At 53.6% G+C, this 16,826-nt stretch overlaps 2 protein-coding genes across 3 annotated transcripts; one reads left to right on the top strand and one right to left on the bottom strand.

The window, feature by feature from the left end:
• The first annotated feature begins 233 nt into the window (after window positions 1-233).
• ASH2L (ASH2 like, histone lysine methyltransferase complex subunit) lies at window positions 234-10,285 on the top strand. The gene is made up of 16 exons (XM_074164326.1): window positions 234-379; window positions 1,007-1,076; window positions 1,249-1,394; window positions 2,752-2,840; window positions 3,198-3,292; window positions 3,418-3,513; window positions 3,704-3,799; window positions 4,029-4,104; window positions 6,177-6,270; window positions 6,588-6,805; window positions 6,986-7,153; window positions 7,491-7,684; window positions 8,101-8,193; window positions 8,520-8,618; window positions 8,918-8,977; window positions 9,329-10,285. The coding sequence occupies exons 1-16, from the start codon at window positions 243-245 to the stop codon at window positions 9,434-9,436; spliced, it is 1,839 nt and encodes a 612-aa protein (XP_074020427.1). The 5' UTR covers window positions 234-242; the 3' UTR covers window positions 9,437-10,285.
• STAR (steroidogenic acute regulatory protein) lies at window positions 9,480-15,770 on the bottom strand. Of its 2 annotated transcripts, XM_074164328.1 has the most exons (9): window positions 15,657-15,770; window positions 14,368-14,549; window positions 13,763-13,876; window positions 13,116-13,243; window positions 12,876-13,034; window positions 12,097-12,281; window positions 10,895-10,988; window positions 10,613-10,805; window positions 9,480-10,362 (listed from the first exon to the last, which is right to left on the bottom strand). In XM_074164328.1, exons 2-8 carry the CDS (start codon window positions 14,429-14,431, stop codon window positions 10,698-10,700), a joined length of 852 nt encoding a protein of 283 aa, XP_074020429.1. In that variant the 5' UTR covers window positions 14,432-14,549; window positions 15,657-15,770; the 3' UTR covers window positions 9,480-10,362; window positions 10,613-10,697. The 2 variants fall into 2 exon arrangements, with proteins under 2 accessions (XP_074020429.1, XP_074020428.1); XM_074164327.1 differs by having other exon boundaries at window positions 9,480-10,805; window positions 15,657-15,680.
• Between the last annotated feature and the right edge of the window lie 1,056 nt (window positions 15,771-16,826).

The following is a 16,826-nucleotide window of genomic DNA, read 5'->3' as shown; positions in this document are numbered from 1 at the left end:
AGCCCCCGCCTAACTTCCAGGGTGGGTGACGTCACGGACGAGCCGGGTGACGTCACGGCGGAGCAGGGTGACGCCACGGCTCCCCCCTCCCCGCCGTGCCCTTCCCGGCGGCCGCCGGCAGGTGGCGCCCCCGCCCTCCTTCCCTCCCGCCCGCGGTGGGCCCCACCGGCGGCTGTTGCCCTTTGAAGCGGGGAGTCTCGCGAGAGCGGAGCGCGGCGCCTTCTCCCGAGAGCGGCGGGAAGATGGCGGCGGCGCCAACGGCGGCGGCCGCGGCCGGGATCGCCGCTCCTGCGGCCGAGGGTGCCGAGCCCGCCCCGGAGCCGCCGGCCCCCGAGCCTCCCGCCCCTCCCGAACCGGGCGCTACCGACGCCGAGACTGGGTATGATCCCCCCCTTGCCCGCCCGCCGGTGCAGGCCCAACCCCCCCCCCCCCGACACACACACACACACACACGCACCCCCAGCCATGGAAACCGTGAGGGGAGCGAGGGGTGCCCGACCCTTCCCCGGGGAGCCGTGGGGTTGCGGGTGGTCCTTCGGCCCCAGCGACATCGAGGGTGCCCTGCTCCGCGGCCGGTGCTGCCAGGGAGGGTCCCGGCCACGCCAGGCCCCGGGCCCAGGCGGACACAGCCCGTACCAGGCCGTGGGCGCAGGCCAGGCTGTACCGATCTGCCCCAGTCCGCACCATGGTGCCCCAGTCCGTGCCAGGCCCTGGACCCAGGCGGACACAGGCTGCCCCAGGCCTCAGGGCCATTCTGCCCCAGGCCTCAGGACCAGTCTGCCCCAGTCCACGCCAGATCCCAGGGTCAGGCAGCCCCAGTCTGCCCGAGTCCACACCAGTCTGCCCCAGCCCACACCAATCTGCCCCAGCCCATGCCAGGCCCCAGGGCCAGTCCACGCCAGGCTGCCCCAGTCTGTACTAGGCTGCCCCAGCCCACACCAGGCCACATGGTTCTGCCAGGGCCGAAATGGGGATCCCCCTCAGGAACTCGTTTCTGCTCTCGCAGGGGGGATGCCGCCCTGGTTGATGTCACCACAGCTCTGGAGACAGAGTCCGCCAATGGAAAGGACCCCCTGGTAGGTGGCTGCAGGCGGCCGGGGCGTGCTGGGAGAGGGGGGGAATTATTAGGGGAGGAGGAAAATATTCCCCCTAAATGTTCCTGTCTTGACAGGTTACTGCACAAAACTTCTTTCCTGTCTGATTCAGTCTTTAAGCCAGTCCAAGTTTGCTGATCTGCTCTGGTTGTAGGAAGCTGCCGGGGACAACTCTGAAGTCTTGGATGCTCAGGCAGGGTCGGTGGATGAAGAGAACGGGCGGCAGCTTGGGGAGATAGAGCTGCAGTGTGGGATTTGTACCAAGTGGTTCACAGCGGACACGTTTGGCATCGACACCACGTACGTAAGCTCTGCTTAATGCTGGGCATGACTTATGCAAAGCGTTTGACACTGTCCCACATGACATCCTGGTCTCAAAATTGGAAAGTCATGGGTTCAATGGATGGACCACTCGGTGGATAAGGAACTGGCCGAATGGCCGCACTCAAAGGGTTGTGGTCAATGGTTCAATGTCCAATTGGCGGCCAGTGATGAGTGGAGTTCCTCAGGGGTCAGTACTGGGACCAGTGCTGTTCAACATATTTGTTGGAGACGTGGACAGTGGGATAGAGTGCACCCTCAGCAAGTTTGCTGATGACACCAAGCTCGGTGGCATGGTTGACACACTGGAGGGAAGGGATGCCATCCAGAGGGACCTGGACAGGCTTGAGAGGTGGGCTTGTGCAAACCACATGAAGTTCAACCAGGCCAAGTGCAGGGTCCTGCACCTGGGAGGTGGCAATCCCAGGCACAAATACAGGTTGGGCGGAGAATGGCTGGAGAGCAGCCCTGAGGAGAAGGACTTGGGGGTGTTGGTGGGTGAGAAGCTCAACATGAGCCGGCAGTGCGCACTGGCAGCCCAGAAAGCAAACCGGATCCTGGGCTGCATCAGGAGAAGCGTGGCCAGCAGGTCACGGGAGGTGATTCTATCCCTCTACTCTGCACTCGTGAGACCTCACCTGGAGCACTGTGTCCAGCTTTGGAGTCCTCAACACAGGAAGGACATGGACCTGTTGGAACAGGTCCAGCGGAGGGCCACGAAGATGGTCAGAGGGATGGAGCACCTCCCCTATGAAGACAGGCTGAGAGAGCTGGGGTTGTTCAGTCTGGAGAAGAGAAGGCTCCGGGGAGACCTCAGAGTAGCCTTCCAATATCTGAAGGGAGCTACAGGAGAGCCGGAGAGGGACTCTTTGTCAGGAAGTGTAGTGACAGGACAAGGGGTAATGGTTTTAAATTGGAAGAGGGGAGATTTAGATTAGATATTAGGAGGAAATTCTTTCCTGTGAGGGTGGTGAGGCACTGGAACAGGTTGCCCAGGGAGGTTGTGGATGCCCCATCGCTGGAAGTGTTTAAGGCCAGGCTGGATGGGGCTTTGAGCAACCTGCTCTAGTGGAGGTGTCCCTGCCCATGGCAGGGGGGTTGGAACTCGATGATCTTTAAGGTCCCTTCCAACTCTAAACATTCTATGATTCTATGAAACTTAGGTGAGCAGAAGGGGAAGTATGTAGAGTGCAAATCCCCAAGGACCAGGACCCTGTCCAGGTCCTTGGACACTTGGAAGCCAGTGCTTTATGTAAATAACAAAGGCTTTACCCGCCACAGCAGGAAGTGTTGATGTTCCTACATTTCAGCTTAAAAATACCTTGCTCTTTTCCAGATCGTGTTTGCCCTTCATGACCAACTACAGTTTCCATTGCAATGTTTGCCATCACAGCGGGAACACGTATTTCTTAAGAAAACAAGCAAGTAAGTTTAAAAGCATATTCATTGAAATTTTGTGCAAGATAATCCCAGAGGCTTCATTTTATCTAAAGCCGGTGGGAGAGATCTGCTGAAACTTTTCAAAAATGACTGAAAAAATCCCATATTAGCAACAAGCATGTGTGGCTTTTTCTAAAAATATATTGCTGTTTTGCTATTAATTTATTAAGGTAGTGGAAAATCTTCTGTTCAGCGAGGGCTGGTGAGTTAGGACAGGGCTTGAGAGGGTTTTAGTGTTACTCAGGATACGAGGATGCTGGGAGGGTAACAATCGCTGTGTGTGCGGGTGTGTTTGGTCTTCGTGAAGTGTAATTCCAGCTCTGGTCTATTTTTGTTTTTAAGATCTCAAGGAAATGTGCCTTAGTGCTCTGGCCAACTTAACGTGGCAGTCGAGGACACAAGATGAGCACCCGAAAACTATGTTCTCAAAAGATAAGGTATGGCTGTTCAGTAACCATGGATTTGAGTTATGATGTCGGTGAAGAGCAGGTTCAAACCCATTGGCAACGCAACTTTCAGACCCGCACTGTGAAGACTCAATTCTGTTTATTTTTTTTTACAGGATATCATCCCATTTATTGATAAATACTGGGAGTGTATGACAACACGACAGAGACCTGGGAAAATGACTTGGCCTAATAATATTGTGAAAACTATGGTAAGTATTTGGAGTTAAATTCGTGGCGGATTTTTTGTGAATGGTACAATTGTCTGCTGTTGTGAATGGTAAAGAAATGCTTCTTATGGAGTTGATATAGAAATTAATAGTCAATAGTATGATTTAAACACTTGTTAATGAAGGTGATGTGACCTTACCCTGTGTAACTTAAACTCCTCCTCTATTTCAGTGTAAAGAGAGAGATGTGTTCTTGGTGAAGGAGCATCCGGACCCAGGGAGTAAAGACCCAGAAGAAGATTACCCCAAGTTTGGGCTTCTAGACCAAGTAATTAATTAAGGCTGGAGGGATTGTGTGCCGTGGGGGATCGGGAGGCGGGGCTGGGGGTTCTTTTTGCTGGTGGCTTATGCTCAGAACTTGGCCAAGCCACGCCACAAGCCGGTCCTGTGCCAGGCGATGTGTTGGGGTGCTCTGGCACCTGGAAGTGCCAAGGTCAGGCTTTGAGTAGTGACTTTGACCGAGTCTGTACGTTAGATTTTTTTTTTCTCTCTTTCAGGATCTTGCCAACATTGGTCCTGCGTATGACAACCAGAAACAGAACAACACTGTGTCCACCAGCGGAAGCTTAAATGGCAAGTTCTTTAATCAGGCGGGTTTTGAGTATTTGGGGTTAAGCTGTATTTTCCCAGCCCTAGAGCTGGGTGTCTGTGCAGTTACATCAGCTGAGATGCTGCAATTAAGCCTATCATATGCTGGGTTTATACTTACTATGTTCAAAATAAGTTCAGTCAGTCTCACCATGCCTTTCTATAGAGATAGATTAATTTTACTTCACTGTAAAAGTTCCAACTTTTTTCCTCGTGGGAGCCAACTAAATCAAGATGCTTGTAAGAAAGCTGAGCTTGTCGGTGTTCTTCCATAATGATTTTAATTTACCTGCTTGCGTTATTCAGATTTCCTGTCTCCCTCACTCTGGGACTTGAAAGTAGTTGGGGAAAGTATATATTATTCCTGATAATCACGTGTATATATTATTCCTTAGAATCACTGCTGGTGTTTTACTGTTGTTCCTTTTTGTGGAATGGCAGCTGTGCTAATGACTGCCGAGCTGAGATCAGTTGTAGTCATCTTACTGTAGTATTAACTGCTGATGAGATTTCTTTATGCACAAGACTACACCCTTCTATGTTAAACACATTCAGTTAGTCCCTGACAGGAGGTGTTTGGGGCTTTTTAAACCAGGCTGGTAGATGGCTAAGGCTGTGTTGTCTCCATTTCATGCACTGGTTGTTTTTTCTTTAATGTCTGGAAGACTGACAGATGCTTGGTGCCACTTCTGTTCTTACAGGTGGAGCCTCTTTGGGAGGTGAATATTTACATTTCAGCTTCTAAAACTTAAGTATTATTGTTTGCAAAGCTGCTTTTTGCTCAATTATCTTGGAAGCTAAAGTCAATTAAAAATCAGAAGTGTGCCCTGATGTGATTGCAATAATGCAAACCAACAATTTCACGTTTTAATCTTTAGCAGTTAGAAGCTTTTAATTATCATATTCTGCAACTCTTGACTGGTTTAAAGTTTTATTTTCACTTATGTTTGGTTTTACTTTGTATGATTTGGCCTGATATTGTTGTAGTTTTAAATCTTAATGCCTAAAGAAGTGGTCTGAATCTGCGAGCTGGTGTGATATTTTATTGTTTAGGTAAATAAGTGCTGACAAACCAGAGAACCTAAGTGTGTGTCTGGACTAAAACTAGCGATTGCAGCCGAGATGATGTCACATTTGTGCAGAATATGGTATTTCTCCAATGGTTTGAGTCCCTTACGCTCTAAGGGGAACGCTGATAATTTAAAAGCTGACTGTATTTTTAGTTACGACACAGTATGTGGTTCGTAAAGGTGTTTATCTGCAGTACATTAAAATTTTACAGCTTTCCTGGTAAATCAATAGTCATCTTTTTTGAAATAGTGTAATGATAAAATGCATATTCAGTTTAACGTATTAAAACGTTACACTGATAATAGCTTGATTCCATTTGATGTGTAGCTTTTCCTATACTATAGTTTTATTTAAACATAGTTTTATTATTATTTCAATCGTAGCAGTGGTTTTGGTAATGCTGAAGAGAAACACCTCTATTGCTTTTAATTTTTCCTCAGCTTAGGTGTATTTTGTTTTATAGATGGAAATTCAATGTCAAGTGCTTATCGCTTGTCGGTGTCAGAACGTTCCTCCAGCGCAGCGTGTCGCTGGGATGACGACTTTGCTTAAAACCAGATAGTGTGTGCTGGAGGTTGGGTTTCCTGCTGCTTTTGCAGAAATAAGTTTGAGCTGTGACTGGAATCTCCATGAAAGCCAATAATAACGCTTTTGGAGTGGATCCTGGTGCTGCTGTCTGGAGATCTTTTGATGATTCTTAATTCTCACCTTAAAATCTTGAGCTCATTTTGTTGATAAATCTCACTGAGCTTCCACTCTAAAATTAGACATTTCAAAAGTTGACTAGAAGCTACGTCAAAGTTGTGGATTTTGCTACGCTCATTTTCAGTAAAGTCCATTTTCAAATATAACTACGGGGGAAGGTACTTGAGCTCTTGAACTGATTTTAATTTGGCTGTTTCTGCCCCTTTCTGCTTGTGGAGATTCCACGCTCACGGGCTCCCCCTGCTCACCAGCAGCTTGATGTCCCTGGTTTCTGTGTTTAGGGGGAATCGCTGCCGGAGGCAGTGGGAAGGGACGGGGAGCCAAGCGCAAGCAGCAGGATGGAGGGACCACGGGAACAGCCAAGAAAACCAGGAGGTAAGAGGAAAGACGATGCAGCGGCACGGAGAGGAGCATCTGTAGCGAGATGTGTGCTCGGCAGAGGGACAGCTTCACTTGTGATGCCTCAACCTGCCTCCCGCCTGCCTCTGCTCTCTGTGGATTTATGGGGTATCGGGCCATAACCCTGTGACGTTATTCATGGGTCACGTGCTAGAAATTATCTGAAATAGATGAGTATATTCTCATTTCCCACCGCACATTTTGGAAGCACAGGTACAGCCCTGTCCTGGACTGACTCGTGACTGCACCACAGCCACCCCGAGGTGCCAACCTGTAGCTTTTGTGTTTCACAGTGACCCGCTGTTTTCCGCTCAGCGCTTACCCCCCCACGGATATCCCTTGGAACACCCCTTTAATAAGGACGGGTATCGCTACATCTTGGCCGAGCCTGACCCCCACGCGCCCGACCCCGAGAAACTGGAGCTGGACTGTTGGGCAGGAAAACCTATTCCTGGGGACCTCTACAGAGCCTGCCTGTATGAACGGGTGCTCCTGGCGCTGCACGACCGAGGTACGAAGCTGCCAACCCTGTGCAAGGTGTAGCTGTAACCTCACGTTACCCGTTACTGAGGTTTTGGACATAATTTCTCTAAGAATTGCAAATGTTAAATCCGCTTGTGTGTGTTCGCTTGTATTTTGACATCACCGCACATCAGAAATCACAAATATCATCTCCTCTCATCTTCCACAGCTCCTCAGTTGAAGATTTCTGATGACAGACTGACTGTGATCGGGGAGAAGGGCTATTCAATGGTCCGAGCCTCGCATGGAGTGCGGAAAGGAGCCTGGTACTTTGAAATATCCATGGATGAGATGCCTCCGGACACAGCTGCCAGACTGGGCTGGTCACAGCCACTAGGTAAGTAATTTTACTAAGTATTTCTTAGCAGTGGATTCCAACTGGTTCCTATATTTCTTTCCCCAGTAATTTTAGACCTAAGGAGGGCAAGTTGTGTTCTGCTTTTCTTGAGGGGAGACTCTTTCTGGAGCTGATCTAACTACAATACAGGTGGACCCTTTATGCTGTTGCGTGCTTGGCCTTGCTTAATGCCTTGCTTAATGCTGTAGTCAATGCATTTGTACTAATGGCAGTCGTATTTGTTAACTGAATGCAATTACTGCTCCAAAACCTGCAGCAGGACACAGAGGTGCCCCTGCTCCACTGTACGTTCACGAAGAAACATTGATTTCTGCAGGGAACCTCCAGGCGCCTCTGGGGTACGACAAGTTCAGTTACTCCTGGCGCAGCAAAAAGGGAACCAAGTTTCACCAGTCAATAGGGAAACACTATTCATCTGGCTACGGACAGGGGGACGTACTGGGCTTTTACATCAGTCTTCCAGAAGATACCGAGACGGCCAAATCTCTGCCTGACACTTACAAAGACAAGGTGAGGTGTGGAGTTTGCTGTGGGATTAAGCGTTGGCTGGGTGGGCAAGTGGGAAACGGTCTGCTGGAGCCTCACTTTTGCCCCCTTTGAGCCCACCCTTTCCATCCTGCCACTGGGTACCACTGGGGTTCGTAGCGGAGGAAGTGGTCCAAAGTGTTGGTCTCGAGAAAATGAGATCCTTGGACCCACCCAGAGGTCCTGCAAGAGAAGCCTGTGTGTGGGCTGCTGAATGAGAGCACCCACACCTCGTGTAATCTCCTCTTCCCCTCCTGGTTCTCAAATATTTGAGGTGTGTGAATCACTCTGCACGGCGAGCAGACACGCCTGGCCCAGCGCGGGGCTCCTGGAGCTCTGTGTCACTACAGGTGACAGTTTTTCTGGCTTATGTCTAAAGTGGTTGATCTCTAACATTTCAGGCTCTGATCAAATTCAAAAGCTACTTGTACTTTGAAGAGAAGGACTTTGTGGACAAAGCAGAGAAGAGCCTGAAGCAAGCACCCGGCAGCCAGGTGAGTTCAGCACCGAGAGCCTGCTGAGACTGGCTTAGTGAAGGTATTAATCCCTTGCATTTAATGAGCACAAAGGGAGGCTGGTCATTAGTGCTTCGTCAAAAAGAATGCTTTTATTAAAGCAACAATAAAAGTGAGCTTAGCAACCCAGCTGCGCCCTCTGCTCCTCATCTTATTGCTGTCACTTGAGTCATTGTCTGGCAGCAGCGAAGGGGAGCTGCCTCTCGAGGAACGGGTTGGAGTTCACCAGTGAGGTCATGAAAGTGAGCAGCGGTGGGGGGGAAAAAAAAAAAAAACCAACCAACCCTCTTCTATTTTCTTTTCAGATAATATTCTTCAAGAATGGTGCCAGCCAAGGAGTTGCCTTTAAAGACATCTTCGAAGGAGTTTATTTTCCTGCTATTTCTTTGTACAAAGGCTGCACGGTGAGTAACGTATGCCTCAGTCCATCGTGGTTTCAGTAACGCGGCGCGTGGGCGCTCTGGGAGCGTGCCAAGCAAGTGAAGAGGGAAGGTGGGGATTATTTCAGTGCAGCAATTGTGGAATGATGCCGCTGTTCGCTTGTGTGATGTGGCGTTATCAAAACCGCTCTCCTTTCACACCAAGGAGGTTTGTTCCCGTGGGCTGGCACAGGGAGGCTTGGGACTAGGGTGGGATGAGGACTGAAGACTAAAGAGATTTGCCCCTTTTTTTTTATATCTAATGACAAATGTGTCTTCTGCAGGTTTCTATAAACTTTGGGCCATATTTCAAGTATCCACCCAGAGATATCACTTACCGTCCGGTAAGTTTTTTTTACCCCCCCACTTTGCGACAGCCTCACGGTATTTAAACAAAAGGTGGTTGAGATGTGGTGTTGGTGGGAGCTGATTTATACCAAGCTGGTATCTGTCCTCTTCTACTGGCTGCTACTCGGATAGTGCACCGAAAAGGATTGTATTTAAAAATATTTAAGGACAGATAGCCCAACAAATAACTTAGCTAAATTTTAACTAAATAGTAGATGCTGTCTTGCTGCTCCTGCGAGATTATAAAGCTCCTGTTCTTGCCTGTGTTGGTCTCTTTTTAATCAGTAAGAGGCTGAATTCATGTTTAAGGAAAGACTTGGAATTTTTGGTTTCCCCCCCCCATGCAGATGAGTGACATGGGCTGGGGAGCGGTGGTGGAGCACACGCTGGCAGACGTCCTCTACCATGTGGAGACAGAAGTGGACGGGAGGCGAAGCCCCCCCTGGGAGCCATAACCCACGCGGGCGGCGCAGCCTGAAGGAGAACGACACCATGGGTACCCAGTCCTGGGGGGTTTATTCCAGAGGAACACGCATCACTCGGAACGAGCGGCGAACGAGCTGAAGCCAAGGCGGGTCTTTGGCAGGATTTATGTATATTTGTCACCCGCTGGCGTCTCGGTGTGCACAGTCCTAGTGTGTGTCATGCTGTTTGTGGGCATCTCCGGGAGCCTCCAGCGACTCACAGTGTAGCTGGAGAAGCAAGTGTCGTGTGGAGGTCACTTCTCCTGTGCTGTACCCAGGTTGTACCAGTCGTGTGTCAGCGACAGCGGCTGTAGCTGGGTCTCCCGCTGTACCTACACTCGCAGAAGCAACACTGACACTTGTGCTGTGCCTGACTGTACCCTACAGCCTCCAGCCAGAGGGACGGTGTAACAAGACTACTGCATGTGAGACTCAAACTTGGGCTTCTGGCCAAACCGTTTTTTGGTTTTTTGTTTTTTTTTTTTCCCCACAAACTGGAAACCAGTTTAAAAATAAAGGCTTTTACTCTTTATTTTTATTTTTTCTTTCTTGTGACTTGTTCTGAATGAGCTTTAAACGCTGAGTAGCTACAGTTAAACTCCGAGTAGCTCCACTTCAGAGATCCTGGGAGCTGAAGGTCCCGCTCACTGCATCGCCCAGTTACACAGCGATCACCATCGCCGAGCTTGGACTGAATAAATAATTTGACACTCTGTGTGTGTCTGGAGGAAAAATAAATTAGAGCTGCTTTACTTGGGGAGGGAGAAGGGAATAAAATTTTTAGGTAAGTGCTGTGTTTGTGTTTTGGGGGAAGGAAGGGAATAAAACGTGAGGTTGAGCAAGTCCTGTGTTTGCTGGTACTCCTGCCTTCCCCACCAGGTGTCTGGGACCTCCCTACTAGCTAATTAGCACAAGGCCTTTATTAGCAGACACCACTAATTAAAGCTTTATTTATTTAGGGAGGTTGGAGGGGCAGCACATGCACTGTGGAGCAAACGCAGGGCTTGGCTCAGATTTTTGGTCCTGCCTTTGCACTACGAGGATGTGCTGACCCAGACCTCCCCAACTAATTAGTTTTAATAAATAAAGCTTTGTTTATTTACTCATTGAAACTATGTATTAATTAGTAGTGTCTACTATTAAAGGCCTTGGCTAATTAGCACAGGCTGTAATTAATTGGTGTCTGACTTGCCCCGTTAACAAGATTCCTTACGGCACCCTGAACAAAGCCTGCCCCCGCCCTGGGCAGTGGTCAGCAGCCCGTGGCCACCGGCTGGGCCAGGCGCTGCCGGAGGTGGTTGGCGAAGTCCACCTGGGTCTGGGAGAGAACCTGGTTGATGATGGTCTTCGGGAGCCAGCCCTGGGGAGGAGCAGACACAGCCCGTGAGCGCAACCAGGCCCAGACCCCCCATCCCGCTGCTGCTTCCCGACGGTCCCCACCAAACCTACCTTCAGGTCGATGCTGAGGAGCCAGGTGAGCCTGGTCTGCGAGGGGCTGCCGGCCAGCGGGCGCAGGACCATGCAGGTGGGACCGTTCTCCGCTCTGCAGGAGAATCATAGAATGGGTTGGGTTGGAAGGGACCTTAAAGATCATCCAGTCCCCCCCGCCCCGGCCCTAGGATGGACACCTCCCACCAGAGCAGGTTGCTCCAAGACCCATCCAACCTGGCCTTGAACCCCTCCAGGGATGGGGCAGCCATAGCTTCTCTGGGCAACCTGGGCCAGGCTCTCACCACCCTCACAGCAAAGAATTTCTTCCTAATACCTGATCTAAATCTCCCTTCTTTCAGGTTACAACCATTTCCCCTTGTCCTGTCACTACACAGGAGGACAGGAGGGCACAGGTTAGAAGGAACAATCACAGAATCACATGGGGTTGGAAGGGACCTCTGGAGATCACCCAGTCCAATCCCCTGCCAGAGCAGGTTCCACAGGAATGTGTCCAGGTGGGTTTGAATGTCTCCAGAGAAGGAGACCCCACCACCTCCCTGGGCAGCCTCTTCCAGGGCTCTGCCACCCTCACAGGAAAGAAGTTCCTCCTCGTGTTGAGATGGAAGTTCTTATGTTCCGGTTTGTGCCAGTTCCCTCTTGTCCTGTCAATGGGCACCACTGGAAAAAGACTGGCCCCATCCTCCTGACACCCACCCTTTCAGTATTTATAAGCATTGATCAGATGCCCCCTCAGTCTTCTCTTCTCCAGACTAAAAAGACCCAAGTCCCTCAGCCTTTCCTTGTACGAGAGATGCTCCAGGCCCCTCATCATCTTTGTAGCCCTCTGCTGTCCCCTCTCCAGCAGTTCCCTGTCCTTCTGGAGCTGGGGAGCCCAGAACTGGACCCAGTGCTCCAGATGGGGCCTCCCCAGGGCAGAGCAGAGGGGCAGGATGACCTCCCTCCACCTGCTGGCAATACTCTTCCTGATGCCCCATTGGTCATTGACCTTCTTGGCCACAAGGGCCCATTGCTGGCCCATGGGCATCCTGCTGTCCTGAACGTCTGACCCAGCCTCACAAAGCACTTGGAGAACTAGATTTTCCTCAGCAGTTCCTGTCTCTGAGACAACCCCCATCCCTCCGACCCCACACTAAAAGCCGGTGTGTGAGTCTTTTTCACTAAAAAAACCCTGGGAGTGACTGAAAAAGGCGATGGAAGACCTTATGAATCCTTCTTGCTCGGGCATGGCGCCATAGGTGGTGGACATGCCGGCCAGGACGCAGGTGGAGCCGCGTCTCTTGGCGCAGCGCACGCTCACAAAGTCCCGGGGTCCCACGATGTTCCCGGGGGTGGCGGCCGCCTTCTCGTGGGTGATCACCGTGTCCTTGCCGATCTTCTGGAGAATCTGGACAGTTTCGAATCAGAGCGTTAATTGGAGGCGTTTACTGCAAACGCAGCTGAAAGCCAGCTTTGATGCCCATGTTCAAACACACACGCTCAGAAAAACTCAGTGCCTATGGTGAGAAAAATGGCAAATACGTGCTTCGTCCCAGAGCACAGAACATTAGTTTTCAACACCTGGAAAGGGAAGGTGTTTCACTTATTCCGGACAAGGTGGGGAAGAGCAAAGTGCTTTTCCCTGCAGGTTGGGGCACGGTGCTGTCTCTCCTCCAGTTACAGTGTGGATTTATCACCAGAGCTGGCCCATCACCTTGTAAGAACAGTCCCCACAGGGTAAGGGCCACACATCCCTCCATCTCCTCTCTCCATCCCTCCATCTCCTCTCTCCCTCCCTCCATCCCCTCCTGCACCAGCAGCACCATTTCTGCAGGACAACCTCTGTGTCTGCAGCCAGGAGCAGACAAGATAAAATCCAGCTTCTCCTTTCCCAAAAACTGGAAAAATCCCTGTGGCTCCTGCTGGGACGGGGACAGGGACCCCTCTGGCCCCAGCGCGAGCAGGACGCGAGGCTGGGACAGGTCTGATCCCCGCTTCCCACCTTGACTTCTTTGACGCTGGGGTTCCAATCCCCCATCTGCTCCATGTTGTCCACCAGCTCGCCGTACACCGTCTCCAGGGGCTGGTCCACCACCACCTCCAGCCGGAACACCTTGCCCACGTCCGGGAGCACCTTGCTCAGCACTTTGTCTCCGTTTCCCTGGCCGAGGGGAAGGCAGAATGAGCATCACACACATTTATGGGAGTAGCCCGTTGTCCCACGGGGAGGCAGAGCACCTACCACCACCGTCTCAGTCTTCCAGCCGTCCTGGTCCCCCAGGATGCTGAGCGATTTCTGCAGGGCCTCCTCTCCTTGCTTGATGTACGACATGTCCATCTCACTGAAGGGCTTCTCCTCCAGCCTTGAGCCTGCGGGGGATCACAGAACGATATGGGGTTGGAAGGGACCTCTGGAGATCGTCCAATCCAACCCCCTGCCAGAGCAGGTCCCACAGGAACGTGTCCAGGTGGGTTGGAATGTCTCCAGAGAAGGAGACTCCACCACCTCCCTGAGCAGCCTCTTCCAGGGCTCTGCCACCCTCACAGGAAAGAAGTTCCTCCTCGTGTTGAGATGGAACTTCCTATGTTCCAGTTTGTGGCTGTTCCCTCTTGTCCTGTCCCTGGGCACCACTGGAAAAAGACTGGCCCCATCCTCCTGACACCCACCCTTTCAGTATTTATAAGCATTGATCAGATCCCCCCTCAGTCTTCTCTTCTCCAGACTAAAAAGACCCAAGTCCCTCAGCCTTTCCTCGTAAGAGAGATGCTCCAGGACCCAAATCACCTTTGTAGCCCTCTGCTGTACCCTCTCCAGCAGTTCCCTGACCGTGACTGTCACCCCCCGATGGGACGGGACAGACCCCCCCTCCCCGGTCACCGGTTACTTACTGAGCAAGGAGCTTCTTCTGCGGACCTGGTGAATCCAGGCGCCGGGGCCCGCGCTGCGGCGGGCGAGCTTGCTCAGCTCCTGGCTGATGGCCACGGCCGCTTGTCTTCTCAGACCTGAGAGCAGAGAACGCGTCACTCCACACTCCAGAGGGTTTGCTATATTATTTTTTCCCCCCACCATTTAAACGTACAACACTGAAAAAGTCCCTGCTCGCCGCCTTCGCTGAGGTCCCCGGGAGCACAGGGAGCAGCTGGGTGTCACCGCGCTGCTCCGGGACAGAAACTGTCCTGCACAACCCAGGTTTTTCTCCGTGTCCGAGTTGGGGAGCACATGGGGAGCAGATGAAAGTGGTAAAAACACCGAGAAACAACTGTTGGGGTGCCCAGAAATGGGGTACGAGAATACAACCCCCCCCAGCCAGCAGGAGCATCACCCATAGCTACCCTCGGACCCCAGAAACGGGTCTGGGGGCAAAAAGGGGTAGTGGAGCCAGCAAAACACGAACCCCGGAAAGCAGCAGGGCATGGGGGGAGGCAAGGCGGGGAGAATCCCCCGAGCCTCCCCCAGCCCGATGCCCCGTGTCCCCCCCTCCTTGTCCCCTCACCCGTCATGTTGCGCAGGTGGCGGTAGGAGATGGCGGCGCAGAGCTTGGAGGTGGCGGGCAGCATCTCCCCGGGGCGGACGACGGAGCTGTGGGCTGCAGGCGGGTGTCTCTGCGGCGAGTCTTCCTCTCTCCCAGGGCCCCCCCCCGGGGTGCTCGGCCTTAAATGCGCCGGCTGAAGGATGCTGGCGTGTCAGCAGGGAGATAAGAGCCATCACTTACGGCAGGGCCACGGGGGGGCAAGGACGGAGCCAGCTCCTCGCGCAGCTGCCGGGGGGCCACGGGTCACCGATGCGGGCATGGGCTCGTACGCCACGCTGGCATGGGGGAGTGCCCCAGCCCCCTTCCCCCCCCACCTCGCCCCAGCCATGGGGGGCACAAACAGCCCCAAAACAAACTGAGGGCAGCAAAATGAGGTGTAGCCCCCCCCGGGTTCGGCTCATACGGTGCTTTGTGGGTGATCCCTGTGCCAGGGACACACCTGGGGGGCACGGGCCATCAGCCGCGGATCACAGGGGATAACTAGTGACTGTGACAGGTAACAAGGGATATGGGCGGATAACAAGGGATAATAACCGATAACAACGGATAACGATGGACAGCACCGCCCCACAGCACAGCCGTCCCGGAACAACCGGAGCCAGGCTCAGCCCAATGCCACACACGAGAGTTGGGGCAGCCTGTGCGTGTGTCCCACCCCCAGCAGGACTACACCCCACTGCAGACCCTGCAGTGACCAAACCCCACAGAGTGGGACCTCCCGGCATCGCTGGCACCCCCAAACGTGTGTGGGACCGGTGGGGGACCGGGATGGCCACCGGCAGCACCAGGGATGCTTCACACACATCGCACGGACACGAGTGTTTTGGAGGGTGCTCAGTCCTCCCCCCGCAGAGCCCCCCGCTAATGCAGCCTCTGTATAATGTTGAAAATTAAGTGTATTAAGGCACTGGGAGTGAGGGGCAGCCCCTGTCGTGTCGTGTCCCCCCCCAAGAGGCCGGTTTATCTGCGTGGGGCTGGGAGCGGTGGGCAGCGGCGATAAGGCTCAAGGATGAAACGACATTTGTGGGATGAGTTACGGCCCCGCAGCCCCGGGAACCCGGGAACCCGTGAATCACCAGCTGCTTCCTTTGACGTCAGCTCCGCACCCTCCTGCGGGGGACCTGACCTTCCTCCCCGCTGTCGCAACAGCTTGGCCCAGGGGGAGGTCAACCCCCTTCACTGCACCCCCGCCTCAGCCCCGGGGAGCCCCTCGCCTCCCCTGGCCCCCCAAGAGATGATGCGGGTCCTACCTGCCATGGGGAATGGTCCCCGTTGCTCCTCGGGACGGCTCCTCTCCATCGCTGTTCTCCACCACGAGGAAGAGGAGACCCCTCGCGCCCACCTCAGCGATGGGGGAATGGATGGAGTTGCTGGGTGGGGGGGGGCAGGAGGAAGTCAGAAGCTGCACCATCCCCTTCCCAAACATTTACTGGGAAATCCCTGCTTGCTGGGGTGCTGCAAACTGGGACTCCCATCCTTCCTGGGGTCCCACCACAGCTCTCCCCCTGGCAGGGCTTCATCCACCTGCTCCCCACACACCTGCACAGCAGGGGGAGGAAAAACTGGGGGGGGGGGGGGGGGGGGCTGAAATCCCTAAGCCGCTGCCGGGAGCTCCCAACCCCGCAGCTCGTGCCAAACACATGCTGAGCACCCAGGGGTGCCCGGGGAGAGCGGGTGAGACCCTCCCAGCCCCCCCGCACCCCTCACCCTGCCCTGCTGGGGACGCAGCCGGAGCACCCTGGGGATGGGGGGCAGCAGGGAGACCCCCCAGCCGTGATCCATCCGGGACCGCTGTTATCCCAGAGGGAGCAGGCGCTGCCAGGCACAAGGCCTCGGCACAAGGACACGCTGTTGTTTGTGAGAAGAACCAAAACAGCCCGGGGCAGAGCCACCCCTGCGGCTCCGGGATGGGGGGGCTGGAGGAGCACGAGCCCCCTGGGAGGGGACACAGGGACAGTCACACTGCGCCATGGTGCACGAGGTCAACACCCCGGAACCACACGCCGAGACCCGCAGCCTGGCGGGAAGCTGTGCCAAAAAGGTACCCAGGACCATCAGGAGGGTCTGGTGAATTGGGACACACACCCCCCCCCCAAAGCCCTCACCAGCTCCCGATGTCACCTTGACATCTCCTCCAGACGTCCCCCAGGGGTCCCACGCTGTCGCCTGCTGCTGGGTTGCCCGCTGTGTCCGTCGACCCTGCGAGGAAAAGGGACGGCAGCCCTCCCGTGGCACTGGGATGGCACCAGGAATGGTACCACGGCACCAGGGATGGCACCAGGGACAGGATTCAGGTCCCAGCACCTACCTCGGGCACCAGGACGGTGCCTCTCCATCAGGACAGGAGGGAGCGTGGCCGGTCTGTCCAGCTGAGCCCGTGTGTGCTCCGGCACCGCTCACCTTCTCGGGGCAGGATTTGG

The sequence above is a fragment of the Numenius arquata genome, chromosome 26 (assembly GCF_964106895.1).
Source record: "Numenius arquata chromosome 26, bNumArq3.hap1.1, whole genome shotgun sequence".
Lineage (NCBI taxonomy): Eukaryota > Metazoa > Chordata > Aves > Charadriiformes > Scolopacidae > Numenius > Numenius arquata.
This window is presented reverse-complemented; position numbering and strand designations above follow the sequence as displayed.

Bases quoted from the DNA above. Each gene is read 5' to 3' on its own strand.
- STAR (XM_074164328.1), bottom strand. From the start codon at position 14,431: ATGCTGCCCGCCACCTCCAAGCTCTGCGCCGCCATCTCCTACCGCCAC. The intron at 12,282-12,875 runs GTGGGAAGCGGG...GAAACTGTCCAG, and splicing joins CCAGCGTCAAAGAAGTCAAG to ATTCTCCAGAAGATCGGCAA. The intron at 10,989-12,096 runs GTCTTCCATCGC...ATTCTCCTGCAG, and splicing joins GAGCAAGAAGGATTCATAAG to AGCGGAGAACGGTCCCACCT.
- ASH2L (XM_074164326.1), top strand. From the start codon at position 243: ATGGCGGCGGCGCCAACGGCGGCGGCCGCGGCCGGGATCGCCGCTCCT. The intron at 3,293-3,417 runs GTATGGCTGTTC...TTTTTTTTACAG, and splicing joins CTATGTTCTCAAAAGATAAG to GATATCATCCCATTTATTGA. The intron at 3,800-4,028 runs GTAATTAATTAA...TCTCTCTTTCAG, and splicing joins AGTTTGGGCTTCTAGACCAA to GATCTTGCCAACATTGGTCC.